Source organism: Doryrhamphus excisus, chromosome 1 (genome assembly GCF_030265055.1).
Source record: "Doryrhamphus excisus isolate RoL2022-K1 chromosome 1, RoL_Dexc_1.0, whole genome shotgun sequence".
NCBI classification, from domain to species: Eukaryota; Metazoa; Chordata; class Actinopteri; order Syngnathiformes; family Syngnathidae; genus Doryrhamphus; species Doryrhamphus excisus.
This window is the reverse complement of record NC_080466.1, coordinates 4749236-4766651: the sequence shown is the minus strand read 5'-3', so window position 1 is coordinate 4766651 and position 17416 is coordinate 4749236. Positions and strand designations below refer to the sequence as shown.

The window sequence follows — 17416 nt, the reverse complement described above, 5'->3', positions numbered from 1 at the left end:
CCTTAGAGATAATGAAATGGAAGGCACGCTCTTCTCTCCTATTTACTATAAATCCTGCAAGTCTAGCCGCTCTTATTTATGGTGTTGAAGAAAGCTCTTTAAAGATTGACTTGTGAAGTCTGCACACATTGCATAAACACCAGCAAGAAGCCAATGTGGGTGGTGAACTCAAATCAGATAAGGACCTTCAGGAAACCAGAGTTTGCGGTGTTCAAAGGAATCCATCAAAAGCAAAGGCCTCCCGCAATACCACACAAAATATGATTGCATTGGAACCAAGGTCAGGCACGAAAACGATTATTTATACTATGTATAAAGCCATAAAATATACAGAATATTTTATACTTGCTTCTGGGCGTTTGTAATCAAACTGCTGTTTGCTGTAATTCAGTAAAGTGTTAGCTTTATTTTTAGCAGGGCTCTACATTAAAAACCAAAATGACTTGCCCATAGGGAATCCTTAAGGTGAGAACTACTTGCCCGAACTTGCCCCATGTAAAATGAAAAGACTGCCATAATGATATCATCTCATTTTTTGTGGCATCACATGAGAATCTCAAATAAAGATAAAATGAGAGTACTACCATAATACCTTACACATGGTAGTTGTAGTAAGCAGTGATATTTATAAGTTGTGCACCACAATGAAACATTATTGATTAGACACATTTGTGTACTAGTAAAGTGTTTTTAATCCAGAAAAAAATGCTCAATGGTCAAACAATAATTTGTGAAGCAAAGGTGAGAAAAATACACAGAGAATGGAAGCGCTAGATTTTGTAGCTTGTGCAAAATCAGCACTTGGTATTGGATCTAATCGGTGGTGTTTCATTGTGATGACTTCAAATTGTCACAGCAAAGTGATTCACTCACCTGTGCCATCCTTTGATTTGCTGCCTAATAAAATACTTGTTTAGGAGGCACTGGTTCATCACTTTTTGCTGTTTCCTTCAGAATTAGACGATGTTGGCAGCGCCGCCATGACGGATGTTTTCGTAGTCAAACGATCGCTGATTGGTTGATCGCGAACAACGGGTGTGGGTAAAACGCGGACTGTGGATTACGGGCCGCGGTCTAAATAAACGATTCTGATTGGTCCATTTCAAGATTTGCAAGGATTGCTTTATAAATTACCGTGTTTTACCAACACCCAACAAGAACCGCTTTAAAAAAAAAACTCTTGGCAGTATGTCATGCCAAAGTGCACTTGCCCGACGGGAATATCGCTGATTGGATTTACTTGCCCGAATTTTGTTGGCCATCGGTACACCGTTATTGTCGAGCCCTGTTTAGTTTTATTTCTAAGGACCTGTTGACGAGGAAATGGTTACATTGATTATAAAAAGGGAGGTCTCTGGACATGTGAGAAGTGGGACTGTTGGGACTTTTGGGGGACTTTCATACTAGCACCTTTTACTCCCTGTAACATCAAACTATAGTTTATTTGGTTTGATTTGCTTGGATTGTTTTGTTTTTTTTTTTTTTTTTACAAACCCATCAACATAAAATACAATACAATCACCTGGATAAATGAGAATATTCACAGGCATGTGTGGCTAAAATGATTGTCCACTCACCTATTCTTCTCCAGCTCATTATGTGTGGACCTGCAGGGGCAGAAAAAAAAGATGACATTTTGACACACATTCTCTTATTCATGAGGAAATTAAACACAGGGGACAATATTTTATACAAAAATGTCACAGTAGTAAGAGGGTTCTCCCAATATGTTGGTTCCCTCCATCTCGTGCCCACAGCAGTTTAAACGGGAGCCTAGAATTTCCCGTAGGTGTGATTGTGGGTGGGAAGAATTGTCTCTATATGACAACACTGTAATTACCTTTTGTCAGCAGGATTTCAGTTATAGCTCCTTTAGAGCATACATAGCAAATGCTATATCATTATTATATCATTATTATAAGATTCCAAACAAAGCTCAAGTCGAGGTGTAGCTTACTCAAGTGTTTGCACCATCAAACATCACAAAGTGACAGGCAGGAGAGCACGATCATCTCCTGCTCAATAACACACGGCATTGCTCAGCAGGCATTTTCAAGTGACACCGACTTGCGTTCTCTTAGGTTGACACGGAGTGTGTTTTTGGGATGGGCGTGTGTATCTACATACATGTGCTTCTAGTGAAGTGAGCGTGAGAGCATGTACATGCCCTGTACAAGAAGAAGGGCAGGGTTCAGCACTCTGTTAATAATGTAAAGTGAAAGAGCTAGTCCGTGACACTGGCTTTGTGTTGCAACATATTGAAAGGGGACAAAAAACCCTGCCCCCATGTGCAAAAGCATCTAAGCAAAGTGTGCTCCACCTCTGCTGAAGTGATCTTACTTTTAAAGGGGTGGGAGGTATTACAGGTGTATCTTCCTTTTTTTACAGATGCAATATATTTCAAATATTAAGTCCATTGACACCTACCATAATGGTAGTTTTGATTTAGACAAGGCGATATTGCCACTGTTCTACATCACTGCCTTAGAGGAAATTATCCCACCCAAATTAATAATTAACATGAATAAAAACACCATATGTCTGCATTAGACTTCATTGCCGTCGCTGTACTTGGGTATGCAAGAGTGGTTGTTCAATCAGCCACATCAGTGGATGTGATTTAAAACGACAAGGCCAAATGCATGGTTGACTACCAGCTATTACCATAGAACAAGGTTGGACTCAAGTGGATGTTGGCCTACAAGAGCTTACATGTTGACATGTATGTTGCGGAGGGATTTAAACATACATAATCTACAACCCAGTGCAGGTCAGGTAGTGTGTTCCGCCTCAGCAAATAATCATTGAACACTAAAACTTATAGCCCTGCATGAAGCCCAGAACAATAGTCACATTTCTATTTATTCTAAATTAGGGCTGGGTAACATATTAATATTTTAAAAATATCAATGTTATATCAATCAATATCGATATCGTTGATATCGATATTGATTGGATTTGCACTGTATCTCCTTCATCCCTGAATGCAGAAGGAGGTAGGAGGGGCGGAGCAGTTCATCAGTTGAAGCGACAGGCTACCACGTCTGCGGTGGAAGAATTCCAGCAAGAATAAGCAGTATCTCAGTCACAAGGAGGTACTTTGAATTCAGAGCATAAAAACATATTTTTCACAACCCTTAAAACTTGGCACAAATTCCAATATGAGGAATGTGTGCCATGTCTGCCGCGCTCCTGTTGCGTTCCAGAAAAAGCAACCTATCACTTTGCTGAGATATGGTCCCCATTGCAACGGCGGAAATGGCTTTGAAAACCTGCTGAAAATGATGGACTCGCCACGTCCAGCAAGGTTCGCAATCACAATTTACATTAACATAATTGTGCTACTTCTTAATGATGGTGATTCAGTTTTTTGAAACTGAGAAATTAGCTTTTCTGGCAGAAGATTGATTACTGTACAAAAAATTCACATAGTTTTCTGTAAATATATATTTATATATTCCACCAAACATAAGTAAGGTGAGCCTGTGACGACAGGTGAGTGGAAGTGGTATGTTTTTGGCTTCTTTGCCCTTCTTACCCACTTCATTTTAAACCCTTTACGTTTAAAAATACAGTTAATAAACTAACCACTTAACTGCTTTGGTATCAAAAGTTTTGACAAAAAACCCTTCTGTCTGGAGTGGCAATGGTAGCGCCCCGGGGTTGGTCATTTGTACCCATGACCTAGCACTCATACATGACAAATAGTATTAACTAGAACTCTATTTCGGAGCAACACTGATGTCACCTACACCATCTATTAGTTCGAGAGCCACGCCATTATTCGGAGCTGAGGCAAGCCCCAGCCATCAGATGGGTCATCTATACATCCTTTATATAGATGCAATTTCACGGAGATCATTCTAAGTCAGGCTGCTGTCCTATAGTACTTTATCATCACAAACCCTTTCCCTTCATCCTGAATCAGATAGCAATATGTCGGCAGCTCAACAATAAGGCAAAACCAGATAATGAACTGGCTCCAGGCCATACACAACTGCAGTTTGCTTACTTCTGTTGGAGGACATTATTTGTGCGTGTATGCGTGTGTATGTGTGTATATGTGTAGGCAGAGACAGTGGGTCACTGAGATAAAGCACCCCTGCTATAAACGGTAGGCAAGTGAGGACAGTTGAGATAAGCTCATCACTTTAAGCCTTAACGCGTTACAGAGAAGGCAGCTGAAGCAGGCCAGAGCCAAAACAATATTGTCTTCAAATAAAAATGTATTATTAAATTGTTTATGTCCTTATAGGAAAATTTCATTGGGACAATCTTCACACTAAAACAAAAATGTGCAAAAGTAACGATGGGCATATGTACTGCATGGAAATCATACATATAATCATACATAAAAGAGATAGACGACGTGCAAGAATATCTTTTTGAATTGAGTTGCAGATGGCAATGGGATGACAACTCATTAATTGCAGGGGGGATGAGACAGGATCAAAGATTTAGTTTTTGTTGGCACACTGTGCGATTCCACTGGGAATAACGGCATCACATATATTTAGGACAAAACGGATGTTCGGTGACAATTCAAAAAGGTGTTACTTCACGAAAACAGAGGTAGCTTTGATGAAAAATAGAAAACAAATATACTGTAGATGAATTGACATAGTTATTGGCTGATCCAACGGGGGGATGATGGGAATAATAAAGTAAAAAAGGGGACGATGGACATTGCTAGCATTTAATGGAAATGTATGAAAATCAAGGACATATTTCAACATGATGTCATTCATGTGACGCCATCTTGCCTGATCACTATAATATGAAATACCCTGTGACAGCTGCACACAAAATTCTCCCCGGTGCTACTTCCAATTCATTTCATTTTTACAACAATATTACCATTTCCAAAGAATATCCCAGCTCACAGGAAGCATTATAAGTACAGCATCAAACCAATACATGGTCTTGACTGTTGCCATGCAAGAGCCGGCAGTGTTCTGTACTGATGATGAGTAATACGCAGTTCCTGTTTGTTGCTCGCTCTCACATTAATATTAAAAGGGCTCCGAGCAAGAGAGTGGTGCTTTCGTTTGATGTATGACTATCAACTGACAGATTAATGTAAGCAGCTCCTGCACCAAGAGAGAACGCAATACCAATGGGTCTTAATTTGAGAGAATTTCCATCATCTACTACATGGAAGTTTCATTCATCAGTGGAAGGTACTGCAGCACAGAAAAAACTCTTTAAAATTAGCCAATGCCGTGGTATAGATGTGTTTCCTAAAAATAAAACATCAATACACATGGCACTTTTTAATGGGAGATATACTTTCATGATGGCTCTTGCATCCTTTCATTTTTCATCCTGTGGCCCTCATTGGTCACTGCTCTAAAATGTCCATAGATGTGAATTACGGATGGGTAATATGGCCTGAAATACTGTGCAATTTGCAGCATCTTACAAAAACAGCATATAATACAATATATTCTTTGGTATATAAATTAGAACAGAACCGTTTCAAAACAGGTTACAGAATAGGCTACTTTCTGTATTAAGTTTACTAAGTTTCGCTACTTTATATTCAAGCTAGCTTAGCGGTTAGCAAGTGAAGGCTCTCTCTTGCTCGATGTGCTGCATGTTTAGCTTTTTCTCCAGTCCTCCAAGTGACAATGATACTTGTAGTTTATTTGCCGCCATGGAGGTGAGGATTAGTAACTTAAGAGGAGGACATACTTTAGCTGCAGCGTTACATTACGTAACATTGATGACTTGTTGCAGCTGCAGCTAGTCGTTCTCAACTTTTCCGGACACGGCTAGATTGCATCAGCGATATGCATTATAGCAATGGAGTGATAGTATTCATGTCAATTATACGAGCTTTGATACTCACCACCTGCATTGTTTAGGCATACGTTGCGGTGCGTTCACAACTAGATCAGGACAATAGATGTGCCACATACATTTCTAAATTTCCTATGTGCACTGACATGCAGTCCCATACAGCTTTCACACCTGTTTACAACCAATTTACTCTTTGGTACGCAGTTTTGCGTACCACTGTGGGGACATAATGCGTACAAGTGTAAACGAGGCTTAGTGCTGTGACCATTAAGCATTGCAGTAGTAGTCACACAGGATTATGGCATTTACTAGGGGAGTCACGAGATCTCGTGAGATTAAAATGTGATGAGATTTCTTGTTTGGAGAAAAGCTGTTTCAGAACAGAACAGATCAGAACAGAGCAGCCACATTGTGAACATTGGCATCGGCACTATTAATGATAACACAAGAACAGCTTCTGTCGTCTGAACGACCTAGCAGAAGCTCTAGTAATTCTACATTTGATCAAAGTTACCTAAGATTTGTCAGATCAAAACATGTAGATGTTCGGACTAGTCTGCATCCTTAATCATTGAGTGGTTCTATTCACATGTGTTGCAATGGGCTGAGCGCCAAATTTATAAGCACCAGCAATCACCGTTTCCTCTTCATACCACAGCTCTTAAGTAGAACAGTACGGGTGCAAGTAAAGGTGCGCATTGTAAGTGAAAGTCAGGAAGTGTTTCTTGGATCATGCATTTATTGAGTAATTAAATACAAGTGTGAAGAATAAATAAATCTGGCATTGTTCAACTACAAGCTGGAACTATTAATGCTTACACCCCTATTGAAAAGCTAGTATTTGACAGACAGTCCAAATTGCCTGTAAAGAAATACAGGTCAGAAATGCCAATTTTGCAACATTCCAACGTGAAAGATGTATATAGATAGTATATAGATGTATAAGATGTACATATATCAAAGGAAATATGTCATTATTATTTATTATTATCATTCTATATTATAACAGTGGTTTATTTGGTCTACAAAAATATTGGCAATAATGTCATTTAGCAGCAATTTGTGGGACAATAAACATTTCAAAACGCACCTACATTGTTTTGTGACTTAAATTTAAAAAAGTTTTGCAGTCATATTTTTTCATTGTACTTTTCTTAAAAATTTTGCATCTCATCTTGTCTCATTCTTGTGGACCCCCCTAGTATTTACCTTTGGATGAGTGTAAACAGTTGTCATGTATATATAGATACTAGGCTACTTTTTCCACCTTAGGGAAATACTCTTCCCACCTCCTATAGAGGGCAATGCTTTAGGCAAAAACGACCATATTTACTACTAAAACAAAACCAAACGATGTTTGGTGATGTAGGTACTGCACGACAATACAGGATGACGTTTTTCGTTTTTACGCCGTCACGTTCACGACGATCCCTAGCCTCAGGCACCGCAGTCGCTGTGGCAATCAGCTGATGAACAGAGAGGTTGCTGCCTCCCTTCCCCCCCCACGAATGCACACAACAACGATATGAATTCACATAAAGTGAGCGTCTGCAACGTTAAATCCTGGCAAATTAAACCAAAAACTTTTTTGTTCCTATGCTACCATTATCAATTCGTTATAAACCCATATCGCCATAACATAGTATGCATGCAGTGTTTAATGGCGTGCTGCAGGAAGCTAATCCATATATCAACTGTCATTAATATAAGCTCCTCTTACCTATTGTGGTTGCTGTTGAATTTCTTATTCCGGAATTTCCTTTGCCTCTGATAGTTTGTGTTCTGACTTGACGGAAACGTCGAAGCATATCCGTGTTCACACTCTGTCGAAAGAAGAGAATATGTGGTTAGCATTTCCGTCCACAATTTGCCATGATCCCTTGGATGAGGGTAAACATGTGTAATTTCTCTCCTGCACATGGACGGGTTCTGACATTGACATGAGCTAAGTAATACATGCATTCATTGAGTAACATTACCTCTTTCTCTCCTTTCGAGATATTCCGCGGCTTCCAATAATCGCTGGATATTCATTAGCTGAACAGCCGTCATTCTTTCCTGAGGCTGACTGTCGTGCACCTTATCGCTACCTGTGCTCTCTATAGCGTTTAACGTTAGCTGCAGCAAACACACGGAAGACAGTGCTTCGGTTATCAATACAATAAATAAATTAAATATACTATGTAAAAAAAAGTCTCGTTTTGGTATGTTATTCTGAGTCTTTAACGAGGAAGGGAAATCGTGTTCCCAGTGTTTGCAAGCTAGTGAGCTACTGCCAATCCTCGCCAGGGTGATATAAAATCTCAAAACCGGCGTATGAAAATAGTCAAATGTTCTCAGAAACCCGACGGTACTTTGTTACAAAATCGGATATAAATTATATAAAAATTCCCCGAGGAATACGGGAGCCAGCAAACTGCCTGCTGCTGCTCGTTTCCTCTCCTCTCCTGTTTGTTTTCCTTTACTGCACAGCTTTGGAGGCGGGAACATAAAGGAGGCGGGCCCGCTTTAAACCCAAGGTGTTCTGGGAAATTGTGTTTTTTCATGTATTGCCATAACACTGTCAATTGTCACGTTTTAGTGTGGCCTATCTTCACATTGCCCTGTTAATGGAAACAGCACATATAATGACTGTCTGGTAGATAGAACAACATGGTAACATTTAAATATATACAGATGGTGTTAATAATTCAGCAACATGAAGAAATTCTGTATCAATAATCCACTCATCCATCTTGTCTTCACTATCACTATCATGATGAAGCCTATTACTAATAAATTCATAGCCTCGTCATTAGTTATTCCATAAACCCAAAATGTTAAATTAAAGCTTGTACAATGTCATTATCTTCGTTTACAGTGACTTGACAATAAAAACGTCCACGCTCCACACAATAAACCATACAAATCCCATGATACACCACGTTCACGAGGGCGTGGTTGACCGTTAAAGCCAGGCCCAGCAACACGTGACGTAGCTCCCGAGGAGTGCGTTCATTGGCAGATAGCTTTTGACGGACGTCGAGGGCTGAGCACTCCTTTAACCAATCAAAGAGGGACTTTGCGCCATGTGGAAATAAATGAGACACTCCCACAAATAGCAGGAAGCAAACAATCGGGAGAACTGTGTTGATGCTGAGAGCTCTTGTTGCGAATTTGCAGCTCATTTTTGTCCTTTAAGTGCGACGGTTTGACTTAAAGGCATTTTATTTCTAAATGCACATATCTTTCTGCATAACAAATCAGAGCAAGAATAACTAAAATCTATTCCGAATTATACTAATACACGATGGAAATTCTAATTTAACTAAAGATATTTTTAATGGGGTCTTTCAGCATCATATTGCCCATACGTTTTTTTCTTATACGAGTTGAAGGCTTTTTTTTTATCAGTCTGCGGGGGCGCAATGACATCATCCCAGAAGTGGCTTGTAGGGCGCTGCAATGTGGTCAGATAGATGCATTGTATTTGAGTGGAAGCCAGCTTGCACACCCACTCAGCAAATCGATATATGTCATATTTGCTATTTGTGAACTGTATGCATAACAGTGACATATTCCTGCGGCGAGACGCATACACCGCACTGTGGATTGATTGCACGGAGATAACGCCAATCCCAGATCCACGTTATAATGACGTTATAAGATCTTTTCCTTGCACAGAAAATCCCTGTGGTTCCCAAGCATAGGCTGTGCTTACAGTCCAAACAGTACTTAGTTGAATGAACTCAGTTCTTTGTTGTCTGCTCACAATTGAAGTGTGTTAGTCAAAATGCAAAACGACACAACGCAGCACAAAATAAACTCACTTCCGTCCTTCCTCTCGGCGCTCTCAAGAAAGCGAGCAGCCTCCAGCAACACTTGGACATTTTTGAGAAAAGTGTTGATCTGCTCCATGTGGGAGTCTTTGGAGTTGAAGACGTCATTGAAAGAATAACTAGACATCTCCAGGTCTTGCTGATCCAAGAGAGACCCATCGGATTCAAAGAAGAATTCCTCGCTCTTCAAACTTCTTCTTTGGATGTCACTTTTGGCCATTTTTTCCTTGCGAGTTTGCGTGGCGGCGGGGACGTGCAGCTCAAATGAACAGCGAGACTTGTTCCTGTGGAAGATGTTCGTGTCAGATGGAGCCCCCTTTTCTTTTTTTTTTCTTTTTTTATGAATGCGGGATGTCTAATGTGGAGCAGCAGCCAATGTCAGTGGATGCTGGTGCGTGAAAAAGCTAAAGCCCGCCCCCAAGGCTGAGAAGCTCCGCATGGTCCTTTTGCCCGTCTCACTGGCACTGCTATTTTTATCCACTGCCTCAAGATTATATGTATATTTTTTCACCAAAACATAACATAACACAACCACGGATGTTATCAATGGTGGGAGAATTTGAGAACAAAGTCGTAAATGTACAACAATAAAGTCACTCATGCATATTTACTTGGAAAAACATTCATTCATTCATTTTCTACCGCTTTTTCCTCACGAGGGTCGCGGGGGGTGCTGGAGCCTATCCCAGCTGTCTTCGGGCGAGAGGCGGGGTACACCCTGGCACATATAGACAAACAACCATTCACACTCACATTCATACCTATGGACAATTTGGAGTCGCCAATTAACCTAGCATGTTTTTTGGAATGTGGGAGGAAACCGGAGTACCCGGAGAAAACCCACGCATGCACGGGGAGAACATGCAAACTCCACACAGAGATGGCCGAGGGTGGAATTGAACCCTGGTCTCCTAGCTGTGAGGTCTGCGCGCTAACCACTAGACCGCCGTGCCGCCCAATATATGTATATTTTTTCACCAAAACATAACATAACACAACCACGGACTTGCATATGTTTATCAATGGTGGGAGATTTTCAGTATAAAGTCGTACATTTACAACAATAAAGTCACTCATGCATATGACCCACACACATCAAACCATACTATTTTAATATTTACTTGGGAAAACAAACTCCTACCAAAAGGAACTCAGTATTAATTTAGTGTTTTTCATTCAATTTGTAAATGACAATAGAATTAGATGTATAAATTTGATGGTCGCCAGCCAATCACAGGGCACATATAGACAAACAACCATTCACACTCACATTCATACCTATGGACAATTTGGAGTCGCCAATTAACCTAGCATGTTTTTGGAATGTGGGAGGAAACCGGAGTACCCGGAGAAAACCCACACATGCACGGTGAGAACATGCAAACTCCACACAGAGATGGCCGAGGGTGGAATTGAAGCCTGGTCTCCTAGCTGTGAGGTCTGCGCGCTAACCACTCAACCGCTGTGCCGCCCCAGCATAATTCAATAAAGGTCAAAACCAATACAGTAAACCTCGGATATATCGGACTCGGATATATCGGAAATTCGCTCACAACGGACAGATAAAAAAGAACCGATTTTTCTGTAATGCATTTCCAATAAAAATTCATTGCATATATCAGATTTTTTATAACGGATTTCGCCTATTTCGGACAAAATCTCCAGTCCCGTTCCAATGCATTTCCATTAAATTTCCCTCGCATATATCGGATGGCCGCATCGTGGCGCTCCGATTCGCCGAATCGTGACAGGCCGCTATACGACGTCATTTGCAGCGTTTGCAGCGTTGCCTGCGCGTCCAGGTACATTGGAAACATAGTCAAGGAAGTGCCTTTTTTATAACGGATAAAATCCGATTTACGCATATACCGGATATAAATCCGATATATGCATAAAACGGACATTTTCCGGTATACGCATATAACGGATTTCGCTTATATCGGACAAAACCAGTGGGAACAATCCGATAATCCGAGGTTTACTGTAATTGTTACTTTAATCAGCTACATATTGCTCCCACAAAAGAAAATAAAAGCAGTAGTAGTATGTGACTGTTTTGCCACTCCCTTCTTCTTTTTAGAATACTTAATATAACAACTTTTGAGCATAAAATACCCTCAGGGAGGACATATTTCATCAGGCGTACAAGGTAGATAGATACTTTAGATACTAAAGTATCTATCTACCTTGTACGCCTCATCTCCAAGAGAAATCACATTTTCAGTAACTGCAAAAATGTCATAAAAAAACACTTAAAAATAAAACAAATTAATAATTCAATGTAAACTTTTTTTTTTTTTTTACGAAAATACAGGTACACCTGCAGCCTTGATCCCATACCATCTCAGTAGGCCATTTGACAAGCCATTTTCATACTGCAGTAGAGTCCATTTCCAGCCAGAACATGTCAAGGCAGGCCTATGTTCAGCTCTGAGCTCCCCTTTGCCACTTCAAAGCGCCAGCAGCAGCCCGTGTTCGTTTGATGTAAAGTTCACACAGACAGAAACTTTCAAGTCCAACACACGGGGGGAATCTCGAAAAGGTCCCTGCCCCACCCTTTGTAAGCTGTCCAGACGGAAGCCTGTTGAAAAGCCTTCCTATTTTGAGGGTCCGTTTACATGACATTGTATTCAACTTAACATGGATGAAACTGCCCCTCTGGATGTTTGTTTACACGACAACCACATTGGATACTGAAACACAGAAGTGGAATTTGCTCTGAAAAACTTTGTCTCAGGCCACACGGTTAGCATGTTGGTCAGACCGGGGAGATCTGGGTTCGAATCTATGCTTGGGCATCTCTGTGTGCATGTTCCCCCCGTGCGTAATTGGTGATTGTGTGATTATTAGTGGTGTGAATGATTGTTTGTCTATATGTACCCTATAATTGGCTGGCGACCAGTCCAGGGTGTACCCTGCATCTCGCCCAAAGTCAGCTGGAATAGGCTCCAGCATAAATGAACTTTGTCTGTGAAAATGGAGGACATGTACTATAAAACACAAAAATAATAATAATAAAATAATAATACATTTTATTTGTTTAGCGCTTTTCAAAATACTCAAAGACACTTTACAGAAAAATGGAGTTGAATAAAAACAAGTAAACAGAGTAAAAGATACGTTAAAATACAACATTCATTCGTTTCTACACAGTTAAAACATGAGTAAAAGCGGGGCGGGGCACAGCAGTCAGGTATAAAAAATTTAGACATTAAAAACAGATTTAAAGAGGTGGGTTTTTAGTTGTTTTTTGAAACTGGGAAGGTCAGGGCAAGCACGGAGTGAATGGGGTAAAGAGTTCCAGTGTGTGGGAGCAACGATGGAGAAGGCTCTGCCTACTACTTACATTGCTGTTACCGTGGTTGTACCTTAAGATGGAAAGGTACCACCACTTCGACTCTGTAAAGCCATTTTTCACAGCATGGTGATAATTTTCAATTCCTATAAGTAGGTAGTCCCAGAACAAGGAGTATCTGATTAACCGGGCTTACAAACACACCAGGACATTACCATATAGGTATGGCTTTGTTTATTTTGAACATTACAACATTAGTATAAGTACATGATGATTACTTGGTGACCCTGGCTGTAATTGACACATTTAGTACAGTGTGTAGGTGGCCGATCAGGTTGCAGGGTGTTGCTGTGTAGTGGTATCAAATACTTAGCTCCACATAAACACATAGTGTCTTTTATAATGTCAAGTCATTATCACTGTGTCATATATATTTTTTTCAATCTCAGAAAGGGTCCCCAGTAGGTTTTGATTAAGTGTTGACCCATGGAGTGTTGTGCCATAGAAGAGGGTCTTGTGGAATGCTGCAAAGTAGGTGGTGGTCACTTGTCTGTGTGAAAGTGAAGACTTCTGAGGCATTACAGCTCTGGGTTATGGATGTCCCACAGGCACATTGTTTGTAGCCCCCCCACACCCACTCCACCCAACCAAAAATATCACTAAATTCTCATCATGCTATTGCTTGAATCAAAAGGCAACTCCCATGTTAAAACAATAGGACACGAATGAACCACTAAGGTACAGAGCTTAGACATCAATAGGAGACATGGAGACAAAGGGGTAAGCAAAAGCTTATTTTTCTGAGCCTAAGGGACAAACAAGCAACAACCAGGGGAAATGGACTAACTGGAAAATCTATTGTCAATGTCTCCCAAAATGATATGTTTTAACATTCAAGCTTCCCATTTTGATAATGATGAGCTAAGGAAACAGTCGTCACCATGCTTGTTCATCAATTTTTTACAAACTAATCTGTTTGCCTTTAATCGTATCATTCCGTGGAATCAAGTGCTCATTGTCATTGTCAACAGAGCTTCAGGTTGTGCAGGGGCGTCAAACCGCAGATAGCTATGTGGCGATGTTACAGGGGGTATCATGACTAAAAGGCCCTCGTCTGTGTGGTAATGACCGCATGACAAAGAACTTCCAGAGGAATGAGCTGAGTCTTTCGGACCAGCCTGTGTGTTCCCCTTGATTTAAGTCTCACTAAGGACATTTGGTGATGGATGGCAAGGGAAGTATACAAAAGTGGATGTCAGTTCCAGACACTGGATGCCCTCCGTGAGGCCATTTTCACCACTTGGAGCAACATTCGCACTCGCCTCCCAGAAACACTGGCATCAAGCATGCCCAAACCAATTATTGAGGTTGCAGCTACCAATTACTGAGTCCCTTTTAAAATATATATATTTTAGGGAGCTACAGTCTTAAACATTTGATCAGCAGATGAATAACCTATTTAGGGGACCTAATGTGCTTTTTCCACTTTTCTGACCTATAAATGTAGTTAGAATGTTATATCCTTGTGTTAAACTATGCCAAAGTTTCCGAAAATGATGTTTGCGCATTTGGAAGTGAGCTCTGAAAGAACTTTGGAATGGCTCAAACTGCTCGGTTTCAAAAGGCGTGGTAAAACTGCCCCGTTGTGATGTCACAGAGAGCGGACTTCCTTATTGGGTGGAGCTGTAAGCCAGATATGCTCTCTACATTGTTACGATGAGCTACAATGCTAAAGCTACTTACCATTGAGAGACATCTTGAAGTAACATCTTTTCTTGAGAAACTTCGGACTATCCAGTCTCTACTTCCGGATCGGATTAGGAATCTAACACATGTATGTTTAAAGCCGACATTTTATAAAGATACATCACCGTTCTTACGGTGAGATACATTGAAGACCTTGGGATACATTGAAACAGACCGTTTTCGCGGGAACCACAAAAAGTAAAGAAATACAGCTGAATAGGTTAAGATTCTGGAAGAACTAGAAAGCTTTATGTGCTGGTTATTGTGTGTAGCTGTAGTTTAATGGTGTTTGCAATAAATTGCTTACTCAATTGTTTTTTTGTCTCACTCCCATTTTGTATTTAGCATTTCAAAACTCCACTTAGAACTTTCTTAAGATGTAGCAGTGAAAAACGGAAGGAGTGTATTTTTTGTTAATATTGTTAGATGTCATTGTTAGATGAATTAGGTTTATTTAGCAGTAAAATTCCAGATGTTTCCATACCAAGACGGCGAACCTGTACCCTTTTAATACTGGTAATCTTTGGTTGTTGCTTCATAGTATAAAAAATGAAATTAATCATGATGACTCATTTCAGTATTTGCCATACAACTTTTTCCAAGGAGCACAGTAGTTATGATGCTAGTTGACAATTTCACTTTGCAATAACTACTGTCAGCCTGTTTTGCCGGATCCATTTTGCATCATCCCTTGACTCAACATCATCTCCGAGGGGTGACGATGTAGTGCTCCCACTAAATGAAACACATCACAATGTGAGCCATGTCATAAAACGACGCGGCTATAATGGGTATGCCTGTGAAATCTCACATTTTCATAAATGTCAATGACTTACATCATTCACAAAGACTATTTCAGCAAGAGTTTCTCCTGTGTGATTAGGTAACACTCAATGTGCGGCTCTATTCGCTCTCACCGAGGCAGTATGAAAAGAATATAAAGAACGACAGAATGGTGGAAAGAGTGGTTAATATTGTATGTATAGAAATGGACTAACATTGTATACAAGTCTAAAATACGTACAAAATTACACTTGCCCTTCAGAGATTTTTTATAGTAGTCGTTCATACAACTGACCTTTCCCTTCAGCTTCCCATTCTCATGTTGGCCTTTTGATCCTAGAGAGAAAACTTAGCCAATGGAATTCCAATTATCAATCAGTGGTTTAATAAAAGATTTATAAAATCAATGCACGTCTAAAAACCTCAGGTAGGTTTTAACAAGAAGATACTGATGTTTGGGTTGGCCACCTGTCCAGACACAGTCTCAAGTTCTTTTTTTTTTTAATGCACAAGATTAGACACATGCAATCCAGAAAATAAGTAAATGTCACAAAAAAAATGGGCTAATAAATTGAAACACAAAGACTGCGGATTTCAGAAAATAACAGATGAAATGATACAGCACTCTACAAGAAGCAATGAATCTGTAAAATTAAATAATTAAAAATAAAAAAATATTTTTTTTAACTATAATGATGAAAATGGTAATATTAATGATGATTATAATGATGGTAATAATGATAAAGATTATAACAATAATCATAATGATAATAATTGGCGACTCCAAATTGTCCATAGGTATGAATGTGAGTGTGAATGGTTGTCTATATGTGTCCTGTGATTGGCTGGCGACCAGTCCAGGGTGTACCCCGCCTCTCGCCCAAAGACAGCTGGGATAGGCTCCAGCACCCCTGCGACCCTCGTGAGGAAAAGCGGTAGAAAATGAATGAATGAATGAATTACAGAAAAATCGGTTCTTTTTTATCTGTCCGTTGTGAGCGAATTTCCGATATATCCGAAATGAATAATAATAATAATAATAATAATATTACAATGATAATAATAACAGGGGAAAACAAGACAGTGGCATGAACATGATTATCTTGCAAAAAGGGGTAGGCATTTATAAGCTTTTGCTTCAGCCTACTCCTTTTGGGCTTATTATCATATAGTTGAATACAAATGTAAATAATGGAAAGTTATATTTTGATTGATGTAAGAAATGCACTGTAATGTTTCATATACGTATTTGCCCAAATAAAGGAAAAAAAAAATGCAGTAAATTCATACATTTCCTCCATAAATGGCATTTCCCATGGGTATAGCTTGAGCCTTAAAGTGAGAGCTGTCCTAAATCAACCTCTTTTGTTTTGGCTTCCATGCATCAACGAGGGCTAACAAGAGCTCTGAAAGCAACCCTCATCCTTAACCTCTCGCTCCTGTCCTCATCTTTCTCATGCGATACCGGTTCATCGTGGGAGGTCAAGCCTAAAACACACAAACACTGAATACGTGTCATGCCTGCTGTTGTTCCCTCGGTAGGAACCAATTATGTAATTCTTTGGCTCACCACCACCGAACCAGCCAGGGTGGCGTTTATACGTTCATGGATCCCGAGGCTCAATTAGCCCCAGCTGCAGCAACAATAGCCGCCGCCGTGTTTTTACACACAATATATTTACAAGAGTCGCTGTGCAAACTGACAGTGAGCAAGCACAGGTGTTTGTGTGTGCTCACAGTCTGCTCCAAACACCGTCCGTCAGGCCGACGGGAGGAAAATGACAAAGTGAGAGTGACAAAGCAGTGTCAGCCTCTTGGACTCATCTCACGCTGACACTACAGCCTTGTATGCTTGTTTTCCCCTGTGATCTGTGTGTTTCCCTGCTTTGTCAGGGCTTTCTAATGAAGATACTTATCTTCTTCTTCTATCAAGATCCCACTCAGGCTTTTCTTTTGTTTGGCTCAAAATGAC

The 17416-nt window shown here is 40.1% G+C and overlaps 1 protein-coding gene across 2 annotated transcripts in view; it reads right to left on the bottom strand.

Moving 5' to 3' along the window:
* The window catches only part of mxi1 (max interactor 1, dimerization protein), a 31197-nt gene extending 21213 nt beyond the window's left edge, over positions 1-9984 (bottom strand). Inside the window, exons 1-3 of one of the 2 annotated variants that reach the window (XM_058073126.1) lie at positions 9612-9984; positions 7523-7625; positions 1578-1607 (exon numbers count right to left, since the gene is read on the bottom strand). In XM_058073126.1, the coding sequence (XP_057929109.1) occupies positions 1578-1607; positions 7523-7625; positions 9612-9840 (362 nt within the window). In that variant the 5' untranslated portion in view covers positions 9841-9984. Of the gene's footprint in view, positions 1-1577; positions 1608-7522; positions 7626-7781; positions 8264-9611 lie in introns of those variants that run through there. The other variant, XM_058073133.1, reaches the window with a different exon arrangement.
* Positions 9985-17416: the final 7432 nt, after the last annotated feature.